Source organism: Rosa chinensis, chromosome 3 (assembly GCF_002994745.2).
Source record: "Rosa chinensis cultivar Old Blush chromosome 3, RchiOBHm-V2, whole genome shotgun sequence".
Lineage (NCBI taxonomy): Eukaryota > Viridiplantae > Streptophyta > Magnoliopsida > Rosales > Rosaceae > Rosa > Rosa chinensis.
The window spans coordinates 31,083,584-31,105,469 of record NC_037090.1 but is presented as its reverse complement, the minus strand read 5'-3'; the positions used below and the strand labels follow the sequence as shown (position 1 = coordinate 31,105,469).

At 36.6% G+C, this 21,886-nt stretch overlaps 1 protein-coding gene and 1 long non-coding RNA gene across 6 annotated transcripts; both read left to right on the top strand.

Moving 5' to 3' along the window:
* Positions 1-624: 624 nt before the first annotated feature.
* LOC112193296 lies at positions 625-8,229 on the top strand. Its single transcript, XR_005808180.1, has 6 exons — positions 625-830; positions 1,157-1,249; positions 5,568-5,719; positions 6,152-6,212; positions 6,834-6,916; positions 7,745-8,229. It is a non-coding gene; the product is annotated as an uncharacterized LOC112193296 (long non-coding RNA).
* Positions 8,230-9,729: 1,500 nt separating this feature from the next.
* LOC112193294 (vegetative cell wall protein gp1) lies at positions 9,730-21,200 on the top strand. Of its 5 annotated transcripts, XM_024333378.2 has the most exons (11): positions 9,730-12,482; positions 12,650-14,112; positions 16,223-16,321; positions 16,576-16,682; positions 17,078-17,215; positions 18,343-18,442; positions 19,528-19,624; positions 19,727-19,774; positions 20,246-20,393; positions 20,492-20,524; positions 20,637-21,200. In XM_024333378.2, exon 1 carries the CDS (start codon positions 10,048-10,050, stop codon positions 11,584-11,586), a length of 1,539 nt encoding a protein of 512 aa, XP_024189146.1. In that variant the 5' UTR covers positions 9,730-10,047; the 3' UTR covers positions 11,587-12,482; positions 12,650-14,112; positions 16,223-16,321; positions 16,576-16,682; positions 17,078-17,215; positions 18,343-18,442; positions 19,528-19,624; positions 19,727-19,774; positions 20,246-20,393; positions 20,492-20,524; positions 20,637-21,200. The 5 variants fall into 5 exon arrangements, with proteins under 5 accessions (XP_024189146.1, XP_040372169.1, XP_040372166.1 ...); XM_040516235.1 differs by having other exon boundaries at positions 9,730-14,112; positions 16,576-16,653; XM_040516232.1 differs by having other exon boundaries at positions 9,730-14,112.
* Positions 21,201-21,886: the final 686 nt, after the last annotated feature.

The following is a 21,886-nucleotide window of genomic DNA, read 5'->3' as shown; positions in this document are numbered from 1 at the left end:
TCTTGAAGAATGGCTAAGGAGTTGTGAAATTCTGCCCTTTGTAAAGGTTCTGCTGCATCAGTTGGTTGATAAGAGGAAGAAGCTAGGTGGGTAATTGGAGGAGGGGGTGGTGGTGGAACCAAAGCGGAGGTGACTGGGGTGGAGGAGGGAGCAGGAGCTTGCACGGTCCGAGCCATGCTCTGATACCAGTTGGTAGAGTCAGTTTACCAAAAGCAAGAAAGAACGAAGGAAAACTAAAGAAACTGCATTTTCATTTCATAATCAGGACAGGGTTCCCACAATAACATATATATAGTCTTTACAAAAATGTTATAATCTGAACCAACTGTCAACTAGAACCAAAACGTGTCCAGCTCAAGAGTTAAAGCTAATAAGATAATGGACCAAAAGCAAGGAAAGTCAGGAATGAACAGTAAATGATCTTATCATAACTTCACTATGGTTTATAATTAAACTTTTGTGCAGTGTTTTAACTAATTTATTATACATACATCTAAGGACAGGTTGGTGTTCATAAGATACTGTTCTGAGACTGGCGCGAGAGAGGAAAGCTAATCCGAGAGAGAGGAAGAAGAGGAGATTGGGTTGTTGGAATCGAAAGCAGAAGAGAAGAGGTTCGTCTGGAGATTGGGTTCTGATACTGTTTTGAAATACTATTTACCATATCTGATTACTCATGTTTATTTACGGGTGTTTATTGGGTTGTTGAATTTGGAGTTTGATGTGATTCAGTTTATAAGAGATGTAAGATAAAAGCAACGATTTTCTTTTCAGCTATTGGAATTATTGGGTTTTGATATGGGGAGGAAGGGGGTGAATTTGGGTGGTAGGTAAGAATGATTTTCTGGGTTTCAGCTATTTATGATCTTCTGAAAACTGGAGTTATGATTTTCTGGGTTCCTTTCTTTCTTTCTGCTGGGTTTTGGATCTTGGCTATTTGGCTATATATGTAATAGAGCCTGGTAGCTGAAAATATGTGCAGCTACTATTAGAAATATAATTAACTAATCAGTGTTTGCTCAATGTGACTTTCAAACCTTTGTTTTTTGTTTTTTGTTTTTTCTTTTTGCTTTCACTTCTGTTTACAGCAAATTTGTGTTCGAGTTAGATTTGACATGGATTTAACCTCTGGTCCTCTACATATGATATACTGCAGGGATTTCCATAAGCATATCAAAAGAGGCAGCTAATACAGTTCGAGAAGAATCTTAGAACTTAGAAAAGAGCACATCAGTTGATAGCAGAAAAGGTAACAGTAGCTAAACCAGTAGGAATGTATAAAACAGTGCTTACAGACTTAATGATATTACTATTTGCTGATACCTTTTTGCCATGTGCATACTATTTGGATCAATCTTTTATTTTTTGGATCAATCCCAGCACAAACTATTTGCTTTTGTATTCGCTTAATTTCTGTTTTCGATGTAAATGTAGGTCATGCTTCTTATCAGAATTGGTCTAATCTGTGGGATTTGGTCAATTTCAGTGGGTGGTTCTTTTTTTTTATGGATTTTGTCTTATTGCATGTGATTATGTGAAATTTGTTCTTAGTTTCTTTTAGTGTTGTTCGTGTTTTCAGTTGGTAGCCTAGCATCTACCTATTAATAGTTTTATACTGTGCTAACAATTGAAAGTTGGAACCTTTTTAATTATTAAATCAAATGAAAGTCATTCTGGTGTCTGTTATCTAATGTTCTTGATTGGCATCAAACTTTTGGACAATTAGATTAGTTTGTTCCAAACAATTTCAGTGCTATTTTGCTTTTTTTTTTTTTTTCCTTTTTTTTTTTAAACCACAAAAATCTTGGATCGGAAGTTGTAAACAGTTCAAAGTTTGAAGGTTTTCATTCATTAAACAAAATAAAAGCTATTCTGATTATCATATTGTCTGCTATGTAAACTTTTTGATCGCTATGCAATCCGAATTAAGCTATTAGAATGCATAGCTGGAAGCAAAAATGTATCAGAATTAATTCTATGAATGACAAAGTTTCATAGTATTTAAATTAGGCTAATTAGACTAATAGCAGACAAAACTGCTTAGTTTCTTCACCATTATATTCTATATTATTGCCGTTTAGTCACTGTTTTTTTCTTGAGAAAAACAAGGGACGGATTTAGGTGGTAACTGTAAATGATTTTCTGAGGTTTCAAATTGTTATTATAGGGGTTACATGTTTGTATGCTTTCGGTGTTCGGAGCATGGCAAGTAGCAATGCAAGAGTAAGGACAGTTTATCTAACTGCCCCTGCAATTGTCTGCACATGAGTTTTTACAGAACCAATTAAAATTAGTGTATTTGCAAGCAGGAAATAAAACCTAGATATTTTTCTTTTGAAAGAGGGTGTTTGTGGTCTTTGTTACCATTTTGTTAAGAAGTGGAGAATTAGGCATTAACGAAGTCGCCTGCAATTCAGTTTGACAGTATAGATAGCAAGAGTCTGAACATTCGTCTCCTGCAATCTCGCTTTTCTGTCTTAATCACAACAATGAACAATACTGTGTCTAAGTTTTCTGCTTCTGCTGCTAGTGCTTTTGTCAGTTTTTGTGTGATTCGGTTTTTGAGTGGGTCTTTTGTTGTTGATGGTTTTGAATTGGTATGGGTTTCTGCGTTTTGGGGGGCTTTGTTTGTCTGCGGGTCTGGGTTGTTGATTATTGATTGGAGAGGTTTCAAGTTATGATTTTACTGTATGTTATATCGGTGGGGATGTTATTAGAATCTCTTTGATTGTTGGTTGGTTCTGGAATTGAAGGCTTAATAGTAGAATCTAACATGTAAATGTTAAAAGAGCAGTGTTCGAGTGTGACACGGATAAATCTCCGGGTCCAGACGGATTTTCATTCGCAGCTCTACAAAGAAATTGGGAAGTGGTCAAAAGAGAGGTATTAGATGTTATGGCAGAATTTCACACAGACGGAGTTGTGAATAAGGTGACGAATGAGACATACATCTGCCTTATACCAAAGAAAGCAAATTCCCTAAAAGTGGGGGATTACAGACCTATTAGCTTGATAACAAGCTTATATAAAATTATTGCAAAGTTATTAGCTTGGAGATTGAGAGAGGTTTTAAGTGACACCATTTCTGGTGTCCAGGGCGCTTTCATAAGAGGGAGACAAATATTAGATGCAGTTTTGGTGGCTAACGAAGTGGTTGATGAGACAAGGAAGAAGAAGAAAGAGGGTCTGGTGTTCAAAATTGACTTTGAGAAAGCGTATGATCACGTAGAGTGAAACTTTTTGGATTATGTTATGGAAAGTAAAGGCTTTGGAGACAGATGGAGAAAATGGATAGGGGGTTGTCTGAGGTCAGCAAATTTTTCTATTCTGATAAATGGGAGACCAAGAGGAAAATTCGATGCTTCTCGGGGATTAAGGCAAGGTGACCCCTTATCACCTTTTCTTTTTACCCTAGTGGTGTATGTCCTGGATAGACTTATGGAGAGAGCAAGAGATTGTAGACTAATTGAAGGCCTGGTAGTCGGGAGGGAAGAGGTTGAAATCACTCATCTGCAATTCGCTGATGATACAATTTTCTTTTTGAAGGATGATGACCAGAATTGGAATAATTTAAACATGGTCCTAGAAAGTTTCTGTTTGTTTTCAGGGCTGAAAATCAATAAATCAAAATGCTCCGTAGTTGGAATAAATACTGAGGCTGGGAGATTAGAAAGGATGGCTGATGAACAAGGCTGTGAGATTGGAGTTTGGCCTATGAAATACCTGGGCCTTCCCTTAGGTGGTAACCCAAGCAAGCCTCATTTTGGAACCCAGTTGTAGAGAAAATTGAGAAGAGATTGGAGGGTTGGAAAAAAGCTTTTTTGTTGAGAGGCGGTAGGCTGACATTGATTCAAGCAGTTCTAAGCAGCCTCCCAACATACTATTTATCTCTATTCCAAATTCCAGTGGGAGTAGCAAAGAGATTAGAATCTCTTCTGAAATTTTTTTTCTGGGATGGTGTCGGAGAGGGTAAGAAGAACCATCTTGTTCGTTGGGAGATAGTGTCCAAAAGCAAAGAAAGAGGAGGGCTGGGAATCGGGAATCTACTAGCAAAAAATAAGTCTTTCCTAGGGAAATGGCTTTGGAGTTTTCCTTTGGAGAGAGAGTCCTTACAGCATGCTGTAATAAGGAGCAAATATGGATATGATGTGAATGGGTGGGACGCAAAGCCAAGTTTGGGTGGATCAAGTAGAAGTCCTTGGAAGGATATTTCAGCAGGAATAAGCCAATATTCTCTCTGTCATAAACTAATTGTGGGCAATGGCAAAAGAGTGAGGTTCTGGGAGTCTCTTGGCTAGAGGATCAACCCTTAAAATTCTACTTTCCAAGGTTGTTCAGACTATCAAGACACACCAACTATTCAGTGGAAAGGTTAGCTATCCCTCTCATTTTTCCGATGAGCTGGGACTTTGGGTTCAGAAGAAACTTAAATGATGAAGAGATTGAGGAGTTTGCCTCGCTGATGGTTTAGCTAGAAAATGTCCGATTAGTGGAGTCCAAACCAGATGAAAGGAGGTGGAAGCTTGAGCCTAATGGAAATTCTCTTGCAAATCTTTCCATAGCTTCTTAATTAGTGGTGGATCAGGTCCAATTTTTGCTCCTGCAAAGTTTATTTGGAAGGTCAAGGTCCCTACTAAGGTGAAGATTTTGGGATGGCTTGTGGTACTGGGGAAGACGAATACATGTGATGTTCTTCAAAGGAGAAGACGGGGAAGTTGTTTTTCTCACTGGTGCATTTTATGCAAAGCTCAAGGGGAAAGTGCTGATCATGTCTTCGTGCATTGTGAAGTGGCTAATTTCTTATGGAAAAAATTATTTAGGGAGGCAAGAGTGGACTGGACAACTCCATTAGAGAGAAATGACTTGCTAAGAGAAAACCCCATAGCGTTTGGTAAAGGTAAAAAGGCCAGAACCCTTTGGGGTTGTGGGGTGCTAGCTGTAGTTTGGGTGGTCTGGATGGAAAGAAATAAAAGATTATTTGAAAACTATGGAGGGGTGGAGAAGGAAGACCTGTGGGAGAGAGTCAAGTTCTGGGCATCCTTATGGGTTTCTATTTCTAAGGAATTCAAGGATTATAGTCTTTCTTCCATTATACTTAACTGGCAAGCAGCTGTAGTATAAGCCCCTAAGCCTTGATTAGTATTATTAGATGAGATGCTAGGCCTATAGCCCTAGCTGCCCTCTTTAGATCATTAAAGCGGACTCCTTGTCCACCTCCCTGTATCTCAATTTTTGCTATTTTAATAAAAGGCTGTTTCTTCTCAAAAAAAAAAAAAAAAAAAAAACAGAATCTAACATGTAAATGCATATGCATGTAATTCTTTAAATTCCAAGTTCTGATATCCATATTGAGTTGATAAAACCGTTTCTATTATCTACACGAACCTAAAGCAGTCTCTTAACCCAAAACTCAATCCAATTTAAGATGAGAGATTATTGAGTCAGCCTCTTGCTTCGTTTTGGTTTGTTTCTTATTTTCAGTCAGTTTTTTTTTTCTTTTTTCTTTTTTCCTATGTCATTGAACATTGTTTTTAACCAGAAAAATTGATATATGTTTGTTGTCTTAGAAGTTTGTCTCTTTCTGTTTTGAAATCGTGATTGTCCCAATATTTTGATGGCTTGGAGATTTATTTGTCTGGTATGAATGTGAAACAAGAATCATTTACAAAGTTCCAGTGGTGATCATGTGCTCAGAGAACATCCTCAGTTGAATCGATAGGTATGTTCTTGGACCAAGCATGATTGTTTGATAGGTATCTTTTTGTTTGATTAAAAAAAAAAAGATGATTATCTGTTGATATTTTAATTTTATAAACCTCCAGTCTGAGTTTTATGTTAAGAGAGGTTTGCATTATATGAGTTGTTCAGTGAATTTGATAAGATTTTTGAGCTTGATAATCATGGATTTGATCTAGATATGTACCTAATTGTTGTTAGGTTTCTTTTGCGTCCAAAGCATACAATGGCAATTTTTTAGTAGTGTGATCTGTGGTCAAGATGATTTGTGAGTTTTCCTTTTATGTTATGCTTTAGGTGAGATAGCTTATTATATCTTTGACATGAATCTAAGGAAGCAAAAAATGAATTTGGGTATTTGGTTTTGGTTGTAGTGGTTTACTAGATAGCTTATTATATCTTTGATTTAATACAGAAAAGCAGCTTCCAAGAGCCGTACTTGAAATCAAGAGCCCAGTTGTGTTCTGATCATCATTGTGAGTACCCTTACTTTTGTCTACCTCCAAACTGTGCAAACTTTAATTATTATTCAAATTGCATGAATGAGTTCATAAACATTAGCTCTGTATCAAAATCAGGTAACGAATTTATGGTTTGTATCTGAATAAGAATAAGAAACTAAAGTACTGCAAATTTGCAAACAGCTTTGTCTCAATAATTTGCTGATGACGAAATGAATTCAAATTCAAATACTCAATAAGAACTTCATTTACATAGTATTCATTTAATAACAATGAATTCAAGATCAGATTTCCACAATAACAAAAGTTAACTTTGTTAAATCCCCCATGAAAACCAAAGAGTTGCTGCTACTGATATAAAAACTTCCAAACAATGGTCACAACTTCAATGTTGTTTTGATTTTTGCTTTTCTTTATGACTAATTATCGCTACTAAACAGTTCTCCTTTGCAATTTTTTTTCTTTCTTTTGTAATGATTTTTCAATTTCATACTAGGATATGTCTGCTGGAGCAAGGGACAGCTCACAAACCCAGTTTTCAATTTCATTCATATCTGTTGTTTAAATTTTCCCTTTAGTATGCATATAGAAGAGTTAAGAAACAACTTAATGTAGCTTTTCCTATTGCTTTTGCAGATTATATCCTCAGGCTGTTGAGAAGGCTTCACAAACTGATAAGCTGTTTGTGCTTCTCCAAACAACATTCATAATTTTCCAAAGTAGAATACCTAACTGTCATTAAGATTCATAACCTTTAGTTCAATTTTGACAGTGCTTTGAACCAAGCCTGCATTATATATTAGTAACCTTCAATGCTTTTAGAGAATAGCATTGTGAATTTTGAGGAACCTTACATGCTAGGCTCACTAACTTCGGAAAGGGCAACTAAATTGTGAATTTTGCAAACCGATCTTATTTATATATCTGAGTAAAAGAAATTTGATTAGTAAGAGCTAACTGGGAGTGCCTGTTTTGAAGGATTAAAGTTAGAGATAGAAGTTAAAATGGATTTTGTGTTTATGGTTTTGTTTTGAGTTACCCTTTTAGGCTTTTGTTTTGATCTTTGAGTGAGATGTAAAATCAGACTGTGGAATTGATCATAGCTATAGTGTTTTCATAATTTGTTTATTCTTTACCTTTGATGTTTCAAAAATTTCCGGTTTTGCACATCTAAACCACTGGAATATTTGTATAAAAGAAGAAGTTAAAAGGCTATTTTGTTTGCTTTGTTTGATTCCATTTGATTTCTGTCAGTTTTATATGCAGCAAGTTCAATTATTCTCCTTAATTTCAGTTTTTACATTTGCAGCAAGTCTCAGACCAACCTTTAACTTCTTAAATCACTTTATACTCTTTTAATATCTCGAGCTATAGGAACGAAGAAAACACAATGCAGACAGGGGAACTTACTTTCTACTCTCATATTAATAATCTCATATTTCAATTTACTCTCTGTATACCTTCTCTTTTAACTTTTGAACATAAAGCTGCTCACAAAATTAGCAACCAAATATATTGCTTACTAATAATGGTACATACTTTTACAGTTATAGAGTCCATGCCACCATTGAAGATCCAAACAGTGAAGCCACAGTCAAGCTTAGAGGAAAACCAGCTGAACAATTGTTTGGAATGACTTGCAGAGAGAACTCATAAACAGGTACCCTTATGCTCCACAGGAAACATTGCCAGAAGAAATATTGCAAGCAAAAGGGCAAATTCACATTTTCCTAATCCAAATCAGTGAAGCAAATGACTTCATAGTGAAAGGTATCTTTCCAAGCACAAAGAATCAACCTAGTGCCAGCACACCAGCTCATCCACTGCATATGACAAAAACAGATCCGTCAATAAAGGAAGAAGACAACTATTTGCTACCAATCCAGACAGCTTATAGGAAGATTGTGAATGTTCTGAATATGGGTCCTCGACCTAAATTACGTAAATTTCAATTCCCATGACAATGTGATATCACAATTTGAATCAAAGATGCACATAAGAGCTGAAGTTTTGACCTTGCTAAGGCATAATATACCCCGCTTCATAACCTTGCTTCTATATGTTTGGTTGCGTAAGGAGCCATTTTCTTGGGTTGCAGAAATATAAACTAAGCAGTCGTGAGATGGTTATCCGGAACCCTTGTCCGTGGAGCCAAGGGGACTTCAATCCTTACTCTTATCCCCCGGACTTAGTACGCCCCGGTGCAAACCCAAGGCCTTGACCAGGGTCCGGAACCAGAATTCTAGATACATCAAGCTCTGGCGGTCTGGTCAGTAAGCTTGCATAGGTGCTTTGCTTCATGAAGCTTCATTCAACACTAGACATGAAAAAAGGTATCTAAAAATTACAGTAACTGTCTCAACTCAACCCTCCACAAACTAACGAGAAAAGAAGAAAGAAAAAAAGGTAGATATTCTAATGACCCACTTGTTAACTTTCTTCAACTTTCTCAAATGTACTCAAATGGGTCACTGGGAATCGTTCAGCAGTTTGGACATTAATTTATGTTTACGTCCTACAGATCTGTCTTTTCCTTTCAGCTGCCCTGCACTCCACTGCTGAAACAAATTAACGAAAATGACCCTCCCCTCTCATACCGTCCATACGTTGATAGTGATCAAACTAGATGAATCTTAAAGGACATGAAGACAGGCAAAAGTGAAAGTGGTAGCAGCATCTCAAGCCGCAGCAAGCAAAGTCAGGAGGAAGACACAGACATTAGCGGTACCAAAATCCTCAGAAGATTTCAAGAATCCTATTACAGTGACCCTTAAATACATAGCTAGCTTTTGTGATCGTTAAGAATAACAATGGTCTTTTACTGTCAGCCATCATTCATAAACTAACGAAAGAAGCACACTGATCATATGCATATATGCCATTATTGCTAGCCAGCCCATTGTACGTTGAAAGCAATACTAACAATCAAGCAACGTGACTTGTCCTTCCTGAGAGAGCTAGCAGCCATTAGCACAGTTAAAATTCGAAGAATTGATTCTAATTCTTGCATTAGAAAAATTTACAGCATGAAGTAAATGAATATGACAATATGAGGTGACACCAACTACCGCAAAATATTTACAAATCTACAGAATGTGAATCATCTATGAATTCTACTTTTTCTCCAAAAGGGTTTTTGATGTTCATCTCAAACTGTTCTAATAGAAACATAACTACACGAATACTCACAAAGTGCTACAGAAATGAGTATTAAACTTGCAAGAATTGAACTGCCATAGTGTGTTGACAAATAAGATTCACAACACAGACAGAAAGTTATTCTTCCCAGACCGGAGTAGACTGAAATCCCTAATATCAGAGAGAACACATCAGAAATCAATGGTATAATAAAATGTTGTCAATTAGCTGTCAAATCCTAAAGAAAACAAATTCAAAAGTAATGAGGCAATTGGTTTTCTAAAATGTAAAGAGTTCATGAGATATCATTGTTGAAGATTGTTTATGGTGTAGAGAATCCCCAATAACAAACAAGGGGAGGTCACTCCATCATAACTCTTCTAATTTACTCTACTGGATACCAATCTTGCATCATGAATTCAGGGTGCTTTTTTCCCTTCAAAAGAGACCAGAAAATTAGGTGCATTGCCAGCATCTGATGCCTTTCTTATTTCTCTCTTCACTTTCCCCTCTTAGCGTGCTTTGCATGTTTTTCTCCATAAGTTCATCCCCTCAAATTTTTTATTATCTCAAACTTAAGTTCCCGTGCCCAGACTTCTGATACCTATAAATAACAGCACACACGAACCATTTCTCATTGTGTCCAATTCCTAGGTTCCTTCATTGATTCTAGGATAGACTCTCTACCTCAAACTATTCCTTGTGATTAATTATGGCAGCACAACCTACTCGTCCTTGGTTTCGACTAAGCTCCATGGTGCGGCCAGCCCCGGCACCAACCCCAGCCCCTGCACCAGCCCCGACTCCTGCACCAGCCCCGGCACCCACCCCGGCACCAACCCCTGCCCCTGCACCTGCGGTTCGACCAACATTGAGGCCGCTAGCTCCTCCTCCTCCTGCTGAACCCACTCCACCACCACCAGCGGTCCGAGCTCCAACTCCGCCAGCACCAGCAGCACCAACTCCAACTCCACCGCCACCAGCGGTCCGAGCTCCAACTCCGCCCGCACCAGCAGCCCCAACTCCAACTCCACGGCCACTAGCAGCCCCAACTCCAACTCCACGGCCATCTGCTGTGGCACCCCCACCGGTTGCTGCTGCTCCAGCACCACCTTTGGCTATGACGAGTTCTACTGCATCAGTTCCATCGTCCCCAGCTCGTGGCGTTAGTTCTGCTCCCTCAGCAGCATCCCCTCCTGCAACTGCAATTGCCATCACATCCTCTTCATCAGTACCATCATCTCCTGGAAAGGTAGCCCCATCCTCTACATCAGGGGTGCCATCTCCTACAAGCAGGGTCACTACTTCAGTGTCCGACTATCCAGCTACCTCCAGAGCAGTACCACCACCACAGACTTCTCCTCCAAAACCCGCAGCCGCTACAATTTCAGTGCCACGACAAACTTATTCTCCGCCTAAACCCAGAAGCACAACCATTTCATTACCCAGTACTGCTCGGGAGCCTAGTCCCAGTTACATTCCGCCTTCCAGAACCCTTAAGCCGGTGAATAATACCCCACCTCAGTCGCCTAGCAGGCCCAAACCTACTGCCCCGCCACCCTCTCCTCTCAAACTGCCACCATCTCAGTTAAGGTCCAGCACTGCAGATCAAACTGATCAAAGGATTCCATTAGAGGCTGAGCAGAAGACGGTGCTGGTCCAAAAGACCATTGATCAAAAGCCGACTTCCTGGTTCAGTACTGGAGTCTCAAAGCAGGATCATGACTCTACTCGTGAGTCCCAAAGGCCTGGCAATCATGCCCACCATGCAAAGCAAGAAGAGAAAATCACCAAGAAGAAGTTATCATCTGATTCTGAGGAGGCTTCAGGCATGAGGGTCATAACTCTTGCAGGTGATAACAAAGGGGCTTTTATGGAACTCATGCGATCCCCTAATAAACATCATGAGCAACGTGGGGAGCATTCTCATTATCTTTTCAAGAAAGGCCACAATGGTAAGTCGGCACAGACAGTTGGGAGTCATGAATCTGATAAAAGCAGCAGCAGCAGTGGTGAGGAAGGCAAGCCAAAAATGAAGGACAAAAGTCACCACAAAGGAATTAAGGCAGGGAGCTCATCACAGCTGCCTCTGAGTTCATTCACAAACAGCAATGTTCAAGGTATCAACAACTCCATTGTGTACAACAGTTCCTGCACTCACCACGACCCGGGCGTGCACCTTGCTCTCACTAGGAAGCCCAATGGGGATGGATTCGATGTCAAGAGCCATGTCAACGGCCGACAAAGTTAAGTGAGAGACAAAAAGCACAACAACACACAACTGAGAATCGATCAAAGGAGAACTGTTAAACGGTTTTAATTAATTACTTTCATGTTTTTGGATTTATTAGGCTACTATATAACTTGTGATGAGAGAATAAAATATGAGTGATATTATATGTAAGTGTTGGAAAAAGGGGGCATATATGGGTTCTGATTCTTCAGCTTCAATTCCACTCCTAGTTGGATGTGACTGAAGATTCTTGATCGCCTTGTTTCCTAATAAAAAGGGTCTATGGCCTGTTTATTATGCAGTGCTAGATCAATACCACAAAAGGGAACTTGTATCTTTTCTTATTAATACTACTACTGCAGCCTAAATTTGATTCAGAAACTCATGACACATTTCATCCACCACCATCCGGGCATTTCATCATTACTATAATATTGCAACGTTTCTGAGCAAACAGCAAATCTAAAGTGCGAAACTTGAACAATGAATAACAGGCTTCAGAAGTAGACTCACTTTGGTTCCTTGCTTTGGTTTTTGAGCATCATTTATTGGTTTCAGCAGAGACGGGCACGGATCAGGAGAGGCTTCTCCGAGAAACAAGAACTTGGTCACGGGCATGGTATCACATAAAGTTGGGTTCTTGATTGGATTGGAGTTGGACCCAGAAGAACCTCGGAGGAGTTGCTTGTTTCCTCGGAAAAGTGTGGGGCCCCGGGAGAAAAGGAGAAAGAGTATGATGTGAGGTGAAAAGACGGTTGTGCCCTCGAGTGCTACTGTAGCTATCCAGACGCGGGGTGGGGAATAGAAGAGGAGGGGGATTCAAGATTGTGGTGAGACTTTGGGTTTTTCCATTTTTGCATTGAGTATAAGCTGTGCATCGAGTTAGAATTGCTCTGGGTTCTTAATATATCCAGGTAACCTTCAGATTCCATCAAACTTTTTCTGTATCACCCATTACTGTTTGAAATCTACAAATGATTTGGTGGCTGGTATTGGAAGTCTTAGCTTTACCCATCTAAGGAAATAGTACCAATTTGGTTGTCATCTCATTATTTCTGATCAAGTTGTTTTCTTTCTGAAGCTTCCTTTAGGCATCGAAATCGTATGCTTTATGGTCTGATGTTCTGAAAAAGTGCAGTCTTGGCCAAATGCTGCATATGGCTTAATGTTATGAAAGAAGCAGGAAAGAGTGTAAAGATTCCTCCTTTTGGTTGGTGTTGGCCTTCACCGAGAAATTCTTTAAGATCATAGTTACGTTGGGGTTGAAGAATAGGGGACTTGATCAGGGTCTGTCTATGCTGCCATTTGTTCCAATTTAATGTAGTTTGTCTGTCTTTAATTCAGGGTTTAGTACTCTACATTCGTGATAGTATTACAAGTGATGAATAAAAGTTGGAATAGTGATTCTATATCTCTTTTGGTGTTTGAGGTAGAGGTGTGCATGTAGGAATCAAACTTCAAATATGGACCGGCCTTGCTCGCCTCTACGACAAGGGGTCTCAGTCAACTCTACACCTTGAAAACCCTACTTCTCTTAACTGTGAATGAGGAGACATTCTGCTTATTCTTTGCTTTGGAGTTGGGGTAGGATAGAGTGAATGGAGAAAAGCATGTACAACAACTGTGGTTTCTGTTAATGCACGACCTGCTACTGCTGTCCAAAGACTGCAGCAGAATCCTTTGTACAGTGTCCATAGAAATAATTTGCCCTCCTTTTCTATGCAAGTATTGTGTTAGTAGATACCTCCAAAATAAAGTGAAAACTTATTTTTGGTTTCGGAAAAAATCATTGAAGTAATATAAGAATACAGGTTTATGTTTGAGATCGTGCTGCAGCAAATGTAGCTATATATATATATTCCACAACGTGTTTTTTTCTCTTCTTTTTTCATCTATTTGTGCAGCTTAGTGATGTGGTGAAACCTGTCTGAGCTGGCATCTCTCTTATTAGATATTGTTTGAATAAATTGATTGTTTATTAGTTGAGACAATGATAGAGGAAAACAGGACATAAATTATAATGCCCGCTTAAAGTCACTATCTGAACTCTATATTGTCAATCAAGGGTTCTGTGATAAGTTGTGAAAAGGATTCTGTGTGTGCACCGGAACATATAATATATATATATATATATATATATATATATATATATATATATACGGGTGGGTTCTGAAGCGGACGGCCGCACTTCGCTAAAGTGCGGAGTTTCAGGCGGCGATGGCGGCTCGGGGCTTGCCGGACGGAGGCTGGAGGCATCCCAGGCCGTTCTGGGCAGCGATCGAGGTCGGAGGAGGTCGAGGTTGCAGGTTTATGGGCAACGAAGTGGAAATCATGTAAATAAAATGGAAAAGAGATCCAGAAAATCATGTAAATAAAGTGGAAAAGAGGCCTAACTTATGTTACTTAATGCAATAAATATGTTCTTTTTTCCACACAACACTAGCATGGGCATGCAGACTTACTGGAAGGATATGCACTGAGCATCAAGGGAAGAGCATTAGAAAGGGGTACGGTTGAAGGAGCTTTTGGTCTCTTCTGCATCTGGTAACAACTCTCTCTTTATAATCTTATGTTTTGGGACTGTTCTTCTTAAACCGTAGGTTGTGGTGATTAGACATGGGTTGTTTGGCTTTTTTCTTTCTGTCTGATTTCCCTTTAGTATAACATCTATCTTGATTTTTTTGTTTTCTTGCAGCAGAGATACTGTGTGCACTTTATCAAAATAAACTTAGCTCATCAAAACGCAGTTTTCAAAAGGCTTTCTAAAACTGATGCATCTACCTTTTGAAGGCAAGTAAAATTCTGAAGACGACTACATTACATTCGTAGAAGTTAGCTGCACTCTCTTTAGATCAATTACTGTATTTGTTCCCGTATCATTTACTATTGGCTTCAGTGTTAACATTATTGTTCATTAGTGGATTGCACTGTTTCAAATTTAGTGTGGCTGTGAATATGAGAAGGTCAAAGTATAAATAAATACGAAATTGGATTAACTGCTAAATCAGAATCCTATTGCACCAAGTTAATTTCCAATATGAGAATCCTATTAGCAGCTAAATGAAAACCCTATTATCCTCGATTAATCCCCAAAAAAAAAACCAAAAAAAAAAATTCATTTAAACCTTCAGATGTAACCTTAACCTGAGACCTGTTTTTGCTGTATCTTTTGTTGTTTTCAAATTTTTCTGGTTAGGTGGCTCTTTATCAGTTATTTTGCTCTATGGAGGTTTATATTTCAATCTATTTCACTTTATATCATGTTTTTGTTTCTGTCAATATCAATCAGCTTACAAATGAAAAAAATGTGAATAACAATTGATGTCAATTTGGAAAAAAAACTGGCATTAAAATTTGCTACAAGTGCTATATGATCTGAATTATACGATTGTCTTTCTAACAAAGCCTTTCTTTATCTACAGCTATACTGCATAATATCTTGCTGACTTGATACAGCTTAAAATATATTTCTTCTGTTAATTGAAAACTATACTTCAAACTCTTAAATATTTGTTTGTATTTTGGACCACTGTATCCACTTCTCTTTATACTTTATAGCTTTTAAACTGTTTTGTTTTCTTTTTCTCTTTTGGAAAACTACACCTCCTATATTTTGATTGTTAATCCGCCAATAGTTTGTTCAAGTTGAATTTGATCTAATGTTCAAGATTCTGTATCACTTTGGTTCAAATGCTCATGTTATTATTTATAGCTTTCAACTGCAGTTGTGCGAGTGATCTTTAACCATGTTCATCAAGTTTTTTGAATCTGTGAATTTTGGATTTTGTTTTCTCTAAAAACAAAGCATAATAAAACTACATATTGGTCTTTAAACCAACACAATTAGAAAACTACATGTAGCATCAATTAAAAAGTTTCTATAGTTCAATGAATCATCAAATTATTAAACTTTGGTTCTGCTACTTACATTTTTGTTCAATATCAGTTTATTTTTTTATTTTATATTTTTTTTCTCTGTCTCTCTATAAACACCTTTGTTCAGTATCAGTATTCAACATCAATATTTTGCATTTACATTAAAATAGTAGAGATTAGTTCCACTGTTTTTGAATGCATTACTAAGTTTATTCCAGAATAATATACTCTTCACTTCAGTTTTTATATCACTATTAATTAGTGGGGATTGCTGAATTTCCACTTTTATGTGGTTATGGATATCAGAAGTTTAACATATATGTACATATAAGATTACATTAGGACTTCATCTCACAATCACTTATACTTGCTTTATTTTGCTTAAAAAGAAAAAAAAAAAAAAAAAAAAAGGATCTTTAGATCCATCCTTGATCTGAGATATGTTTTTCATGTACATATTGTTAATATTAAGTTTTTGTTTTGAATACTTGCTAATTAGTTTTTCTCGCTTCATAAACTTTTTGAATCCATTTGACTTCATTTTTTCTTCATGTCTCTGTAAATGTGAATCAGCTTACAAATAAACAAAGAGCAAACAGCAAACAGCAATTAATATAAATTTCAAACAACAGTGCAATAAAATTTTCTACAAATAGTGTATGTTGCATTTGTTCTCTGAATGAAAAATTAAACTTCAAATGAGTGAAGTAATGACAAAAAGAGAGCAAATAAAGAAGGTTATGATGTTTGATTTGTATAATTGGTTTTTACCGTGCAGGGAGCTCCAAGGGGAAGGACACTACAATCAGGGATGAAGTTTCAGTGCTATGCAACCATGAAATACTTTGGATATTACCCTGCATTGACACCTGATGAGGTTAGTTTGTTGTGTGTACATTTGGACTTGGGGTTGGGGATTGGTGTACTGAACGTGTAGTAAGCTATTATAGTCTTTGCTAACTTCTAAATGAATGGGTTCATTTGATGATGTTATGGTGATGACATTGATTTAGTTCTCTTTTGTGCCTGATTTGATATATACTCCTAGAGTTTAGATGGTAGCTAGAAGAGATGGAACTCGTTATATTATCCCAACTATTGGGATATTCATGGTGCAAATCTTTATTTCAGGTCAAGGAGCGGGTAGCACTAGCAAGGAAGGCACAAAAAACATAGGCAAAGACGCATGTTTCTTCGGATTACTCTCAAGTATATAATAGAACACCCATACCTTATATGTGAGTTCAGTTAGAAAGAAAACAATTGATGCATTTGTACTACCCGCTGCAAAGTGCGGGCTCTGTAACTAGTTTATTCTCTATAAACTAAACGTGAGTTGCACTGTTTTTACTGTTCATAAGAGCTACAGTACCTTGGGGTCGGAAAAGACGGTTCTGCTCTCATTTGAGAATTTTTTTTTTTTCTTTTCCTTTTTTGGTTTTGCTGTGCATCGGTCTTATCTTCTCTCTGAGTTGGCTATTGCTGTGTATTCATTTTATCTTCTTCTCTCTTCAAGAGCCATCTAATCTAAATTGAGAGTGGGTTGCTTTGTCTCTTTTCTACAGTCGTCTAATCTAAATTGCCAGTGTGATCCAGATTTCTATAATCAGTGGATTGCTTCTCTTTTCTACAGTCGTATAAGGAGGATTGAGAGGTTTAGGGTCGAAGAGATAGAGACAGAGAGACAGAAATCGGGTGTGTTTCTTTGCTTTGCACGAAGAGATAGAGAGAGATCAGTGGCAAGTTCTCACCTCATCATCTGAAATCGGAGGTTAGTTGCTCTCCCTCAAGTTTCAACCTTTATTGCTTTGGATCGTTCATCATATTGTTTTGTTTAGATTTTGGTGAAAGACGTTACTTTGATTAATGAATCAATACACACTTTGGTTAGTATTTTATGTGCTTCCCTTCCCTTCTGATCAGATTCCTACTTCTGAATCTGTGTAATCATCTATTGACCATAAAGATCCAATCTTGCGTTGCGTGTTTTGATGGAGGTTTTGTTTCTCCTAATTAGTTTGAGTGATTATCTGGAGTAGATTTATTTATTCAGCTGTCCTAATAGGGGACTTCAATTTATCATAACTGCTTGAGAAAAGTTGTCCTGATATTTCTTTGTTTGAGTCTATCGTACCTGTGATCATAAACCGAATTTTTTGGGACAAGTTGGTTCAGTTTTCAATTCCTCAGTGCTTAGTATATAGCTTTGCCTGATATATTTGTCTAGCTTTGCCAGATATATATATATATATATATATATATCTGTGTAGCTTTGTCTGAAGCATACTTTCATGTGCTTTATGTATCTATACATCTATCAATTAATTGGTACTGGGAGATGCATTTATGATTGATGATATCACTCAAATGGTTCATGCATATGTGATCCCATCTTGAATTGTTGGGTGGATCCATCAAATTCAACAATGTATGCTCTATTATTTTAGTAGGTTGGTTCTTATTTCCTCATAAACACCCATTTTGACATATTATAATGAAGAACGAAAGTCAAGTTGCTGATGTTCAATTTAGGCTTTTAAAGATAGGTAGATCAGATGGATATATAGTAAACTGGAAACATATATATAATGCAAATTGTGACTGAATATTTCTCAAGCTAGCTAGGTTAGGTGAGAGTGTTGGATAAAAAAAGATCAAGAATTGGAAATCTAAAAACTGGTATGTTATTAAGGTCCAGATCTCTTTCACTTTCAACGTAAATCAAATAAAGAAATACAGAACCAATCAAAAGCATGTATGATTCCTTTGATTTCAGTAGGTAAAATTATTTCTGAGCTTATGATGGGTTTTCATGCTTTTTTGTTAGATTAGAATTACGGTACAAACTTTATGGTGCTTTGGAGAACTATGTAATTGGTAATTGGTTTTGTGAATCAGGTGTTTAATTCAGAAATTGGAGGTGTTTTTGGAGTAATAGAAGGGATTGTGGTGTTCTGAATTGTGGCTTTGGTGGGTTTGGCGAGAGTGAGGATCGCAGGTTTGGCCATTTTCTTCTACTTTTGTTTTTGTTAGTTGTGTTTATAGTTGTTGTTGGTTTTGAATTGCTATGGGTTTTTATGTTTTTGGGCTTTTGTTTGTCTTCAGAGTTGGGATTTGGGTAATTGGTTGGAAAGGTTTCAAGCTTTGTTTCTGATGTTTGGTCATTTCAAAATTTTCATTGGATGGTTGCTCGCTTGATTTCGTAGACTTACTTTGTCATGTTCAATCAGATTAGTTGGTATTGATTGGTATTGATTTATTGACTTTGGTTGATTTGTAGATGTAGATTAGCTTTATCATTGTCAATTTGTGATTTTCAAATTGTTATTCTGGTAGCCACTTTGGGTATTCTCCAGATGTCTTGATCGAGCTAGAGCCAGAGAAGGCGTAGTACCTCAATTTGTAAACATTGTTTTTAACATTTTGTAAACATTGTTATTCTTCTTCTTTCTTGCTGTCTTACTTTTTTATGTTTTGATTTCAATTTGGGTCTGAGATTTTATTCTTAGTCTTCCTTGCTGTTTTGTTTAGTGTAAGAGGTCTTATTTACTGTGAAAAGAAATTTCAGTCCAAGAATGTCAACAATTAAGCCTATAGCAGATTGCAGCATGCTATAATGATAATTTCAATATGGGAAACGTATCCAATATCAACAATTTTGTGATTCCTTTATATATATATAAGTTTCATAGAATTGTAATTTAATTCCAATGCTTTCATCGTGGGATCAATTTATATATGTGACATTTGATTAGGCCATGCTTTGCTTCTCACACTCTTTATGACTCTGATCATAAAGAATTCTCTCCCAGACCTCCAGCTTTTTATTTTGACTGGGAATTTGTGCAAGGATTTTAGAGGTGCCAGCTTTTTTGTGGTTCGATGTGTTTCGTTGGGTTTATACATATAATGGTTAAAAGAAGCATGCTTTGATTCTTGCTCTTATACTGGAATTGACTACTAGAGAAATCACCATATTTTCTGACTTTGATCTAATTTTGTGTTGACAAAATTGTGTGTTCTTTGATCTAATTTTGAAGAAATTTTTTTTTTTTTCATTATTATTTTGTTTCTCTTTTGCAGATTCTATGCAAAGAAGTTTTGCTGTGATTTTTGTGCCACTGTTCCTTTGTCTGTTATTTACTATTTAGTGCTATTTCAGGCTACTATTTCTATTCAGGTAAAGAGTCTAAACTTCATTAGATGATTGCTATATTGAATTTATCATTTACATAACTGTAGCGATATTGGATTCTCTAACTGCTGTTATTTCGTATTGCAGATTCTGTGAACAGTCTGGCATTGAATTTTTCAACTGGTTTAAATTCAGGTATGCGTTTTAGAGAAGTGTGAGGTGTGAGTGTTTGTTTGAAAATAGTTTGTGAATAAATGAATATAGCCAAAGTCATCAAATTTTATTTGCTTTGGATACTTTCATATAAATCATACAATAGATGGCAATTAATAAGAAATTCAACCAAGTACCGTTACGTTATTCAGCAATTAGAAACCGTTACAGTGAGCACCTTCAATTCTCTAAAGCAATTGCTCATCAGTGTATATTCAGTTTAACCATAAGCTAGACACACATTATTCAGTTTTACATCCCTCTTCTTTTCTATTTATTTCTGTCAATAGTTCTAAAAGTTAATAATGAAATCTATTCTATTTAAAGATTGTACAATTAATGATGAAATAGTGTGCAGCTGAATTTGAATTATTTTGTGTGTTGGCTCAATTATTAATATTTGAAGTGAAACCACATGAAAGTTTACTAATAAATAATGATTTGTGATTACAGTGATGGCAGATTTAGAAGATCATAATGCAGGAGGTCAACGTACTAAAAAAAAAACGCAGAGAATGCCTTATGATCAAACTTCTGCTGCTGTTTCTGATATGAACACACATCACACATTGTGAAATTAGATCAAGAAAACGGAGACCAAGTAATAATTTATTATCAGCTTTACCGTATCGGTGTAAATGAATAGTGAATTAATAAGTAATCATCAAGACTTTGCTAAGATTTTTGATATGAATACAGATTGTCAAAGAAGATCAACAAGGTGGAAAGAAGGTAAACATGTATTGTGAGCTTTACAATGTTTGTGCAAATGAATAATTTTTTTCAAATCGGTTCTCTGTTTAAACATTTAAAGTAGTTAATATTATTCAAATTGTATTTGCAGTGTCTCAACCTCTGGTGATCAAAGAGAATCAGAGTTTTTGCTGTAGGACCAAGTGATGTAAAGAAAACAAAACAATACATCAAGAGAACACAAAGTCAATAGCCACAGTATATAAATTCCATTGTGGGTCATTATGATTACCATTGTTTAGAGGTTCACTGTATTGTCCAGCAGCCATCTCTTATGTTCTTCAGTAGCAAAAACCCAGCAACAGCTTGACAACCACAACGTCCCTTGTCTGCACTCTGCACTGCAAACCCAGAAGCCACGAACTCCAAAAGCTTGCTAACTCCAGAAACTTCAATGCACCAACACAGAACCAGAAACAAACGAGAAGAACAAGTCTTCTATGTTATACTACTCTTAGCTTACAGAATGGGACTGAACTCAATGCTAAAAACGTGTAGTTAACACAGGGACTTAATCTGCTATATATATAGGGGCCAATATCAATCTTGTGCTCATCCCATAAGGAGTCCAAGATTTCCTAAAGATTTCATCTGCAGATACTTGATGTTTATCATGTATATATCCTTAATGTTAATCAGGTTCATTAACAGATAAGTCTCCTACTTCAAATGAGACACAATTTCAAATTGATAACAGAATAGAGTTTTAGATATGCATTTCTGTTAATCAGTTTCTCATTAAATCAAAACTATTATCTGAATACTTTTAGATAATGATAAGTTCAAAATATTTTCCAACATTTGCATCAGTCATGAGAATGCTGATACATTTGATCATCGTGACAAAAGAATTGCAAATGATCAACAAGATCCTAGCATGATTGTAAATGAGATTTTGTTTGCTCATCAAAGCTTACACACTGATGCCATTAGAATCGGTAATTATAATGATGTTGAGTTATTTTTCTTAATAATGGTAGTTTTCAATTTGTACAAATTGTTATAATTGTGAGTGTGATTGTTTCTGGATAATAATGATATATTATTTTTATAATTGTATATTATTTTTATGATTAGTAATCTTCTTATTCATTTCTGAACAATAGGTGAATCTTCGCATTCAATTGGTCAAGCACTGTATCAACAAACTAGAAAAGGTTATTTACTTCAGATCTTATTTATTATCTTTTAACAATTATCTATTATATCAATTGTCTGACCAAAATTTTTTTTCTGATGACAGGGTTGATTGTGAACTATGAAGATTCAGGAGATAATATCTATAAATGTACTTATTGCGACGCATATTTTTGGTCTGGAGAAGCTATGAAACAATCGTCT

Excerpts from the sequence above, each read along its gene's own strand:
- LOC112193294 (XM_024333378.2), top strand. The coding sequence starts at position 10,048 with ATGGCAGCACAACCTACTCGTCCTTGGTTTCGACTAAGCTCCATGGTG.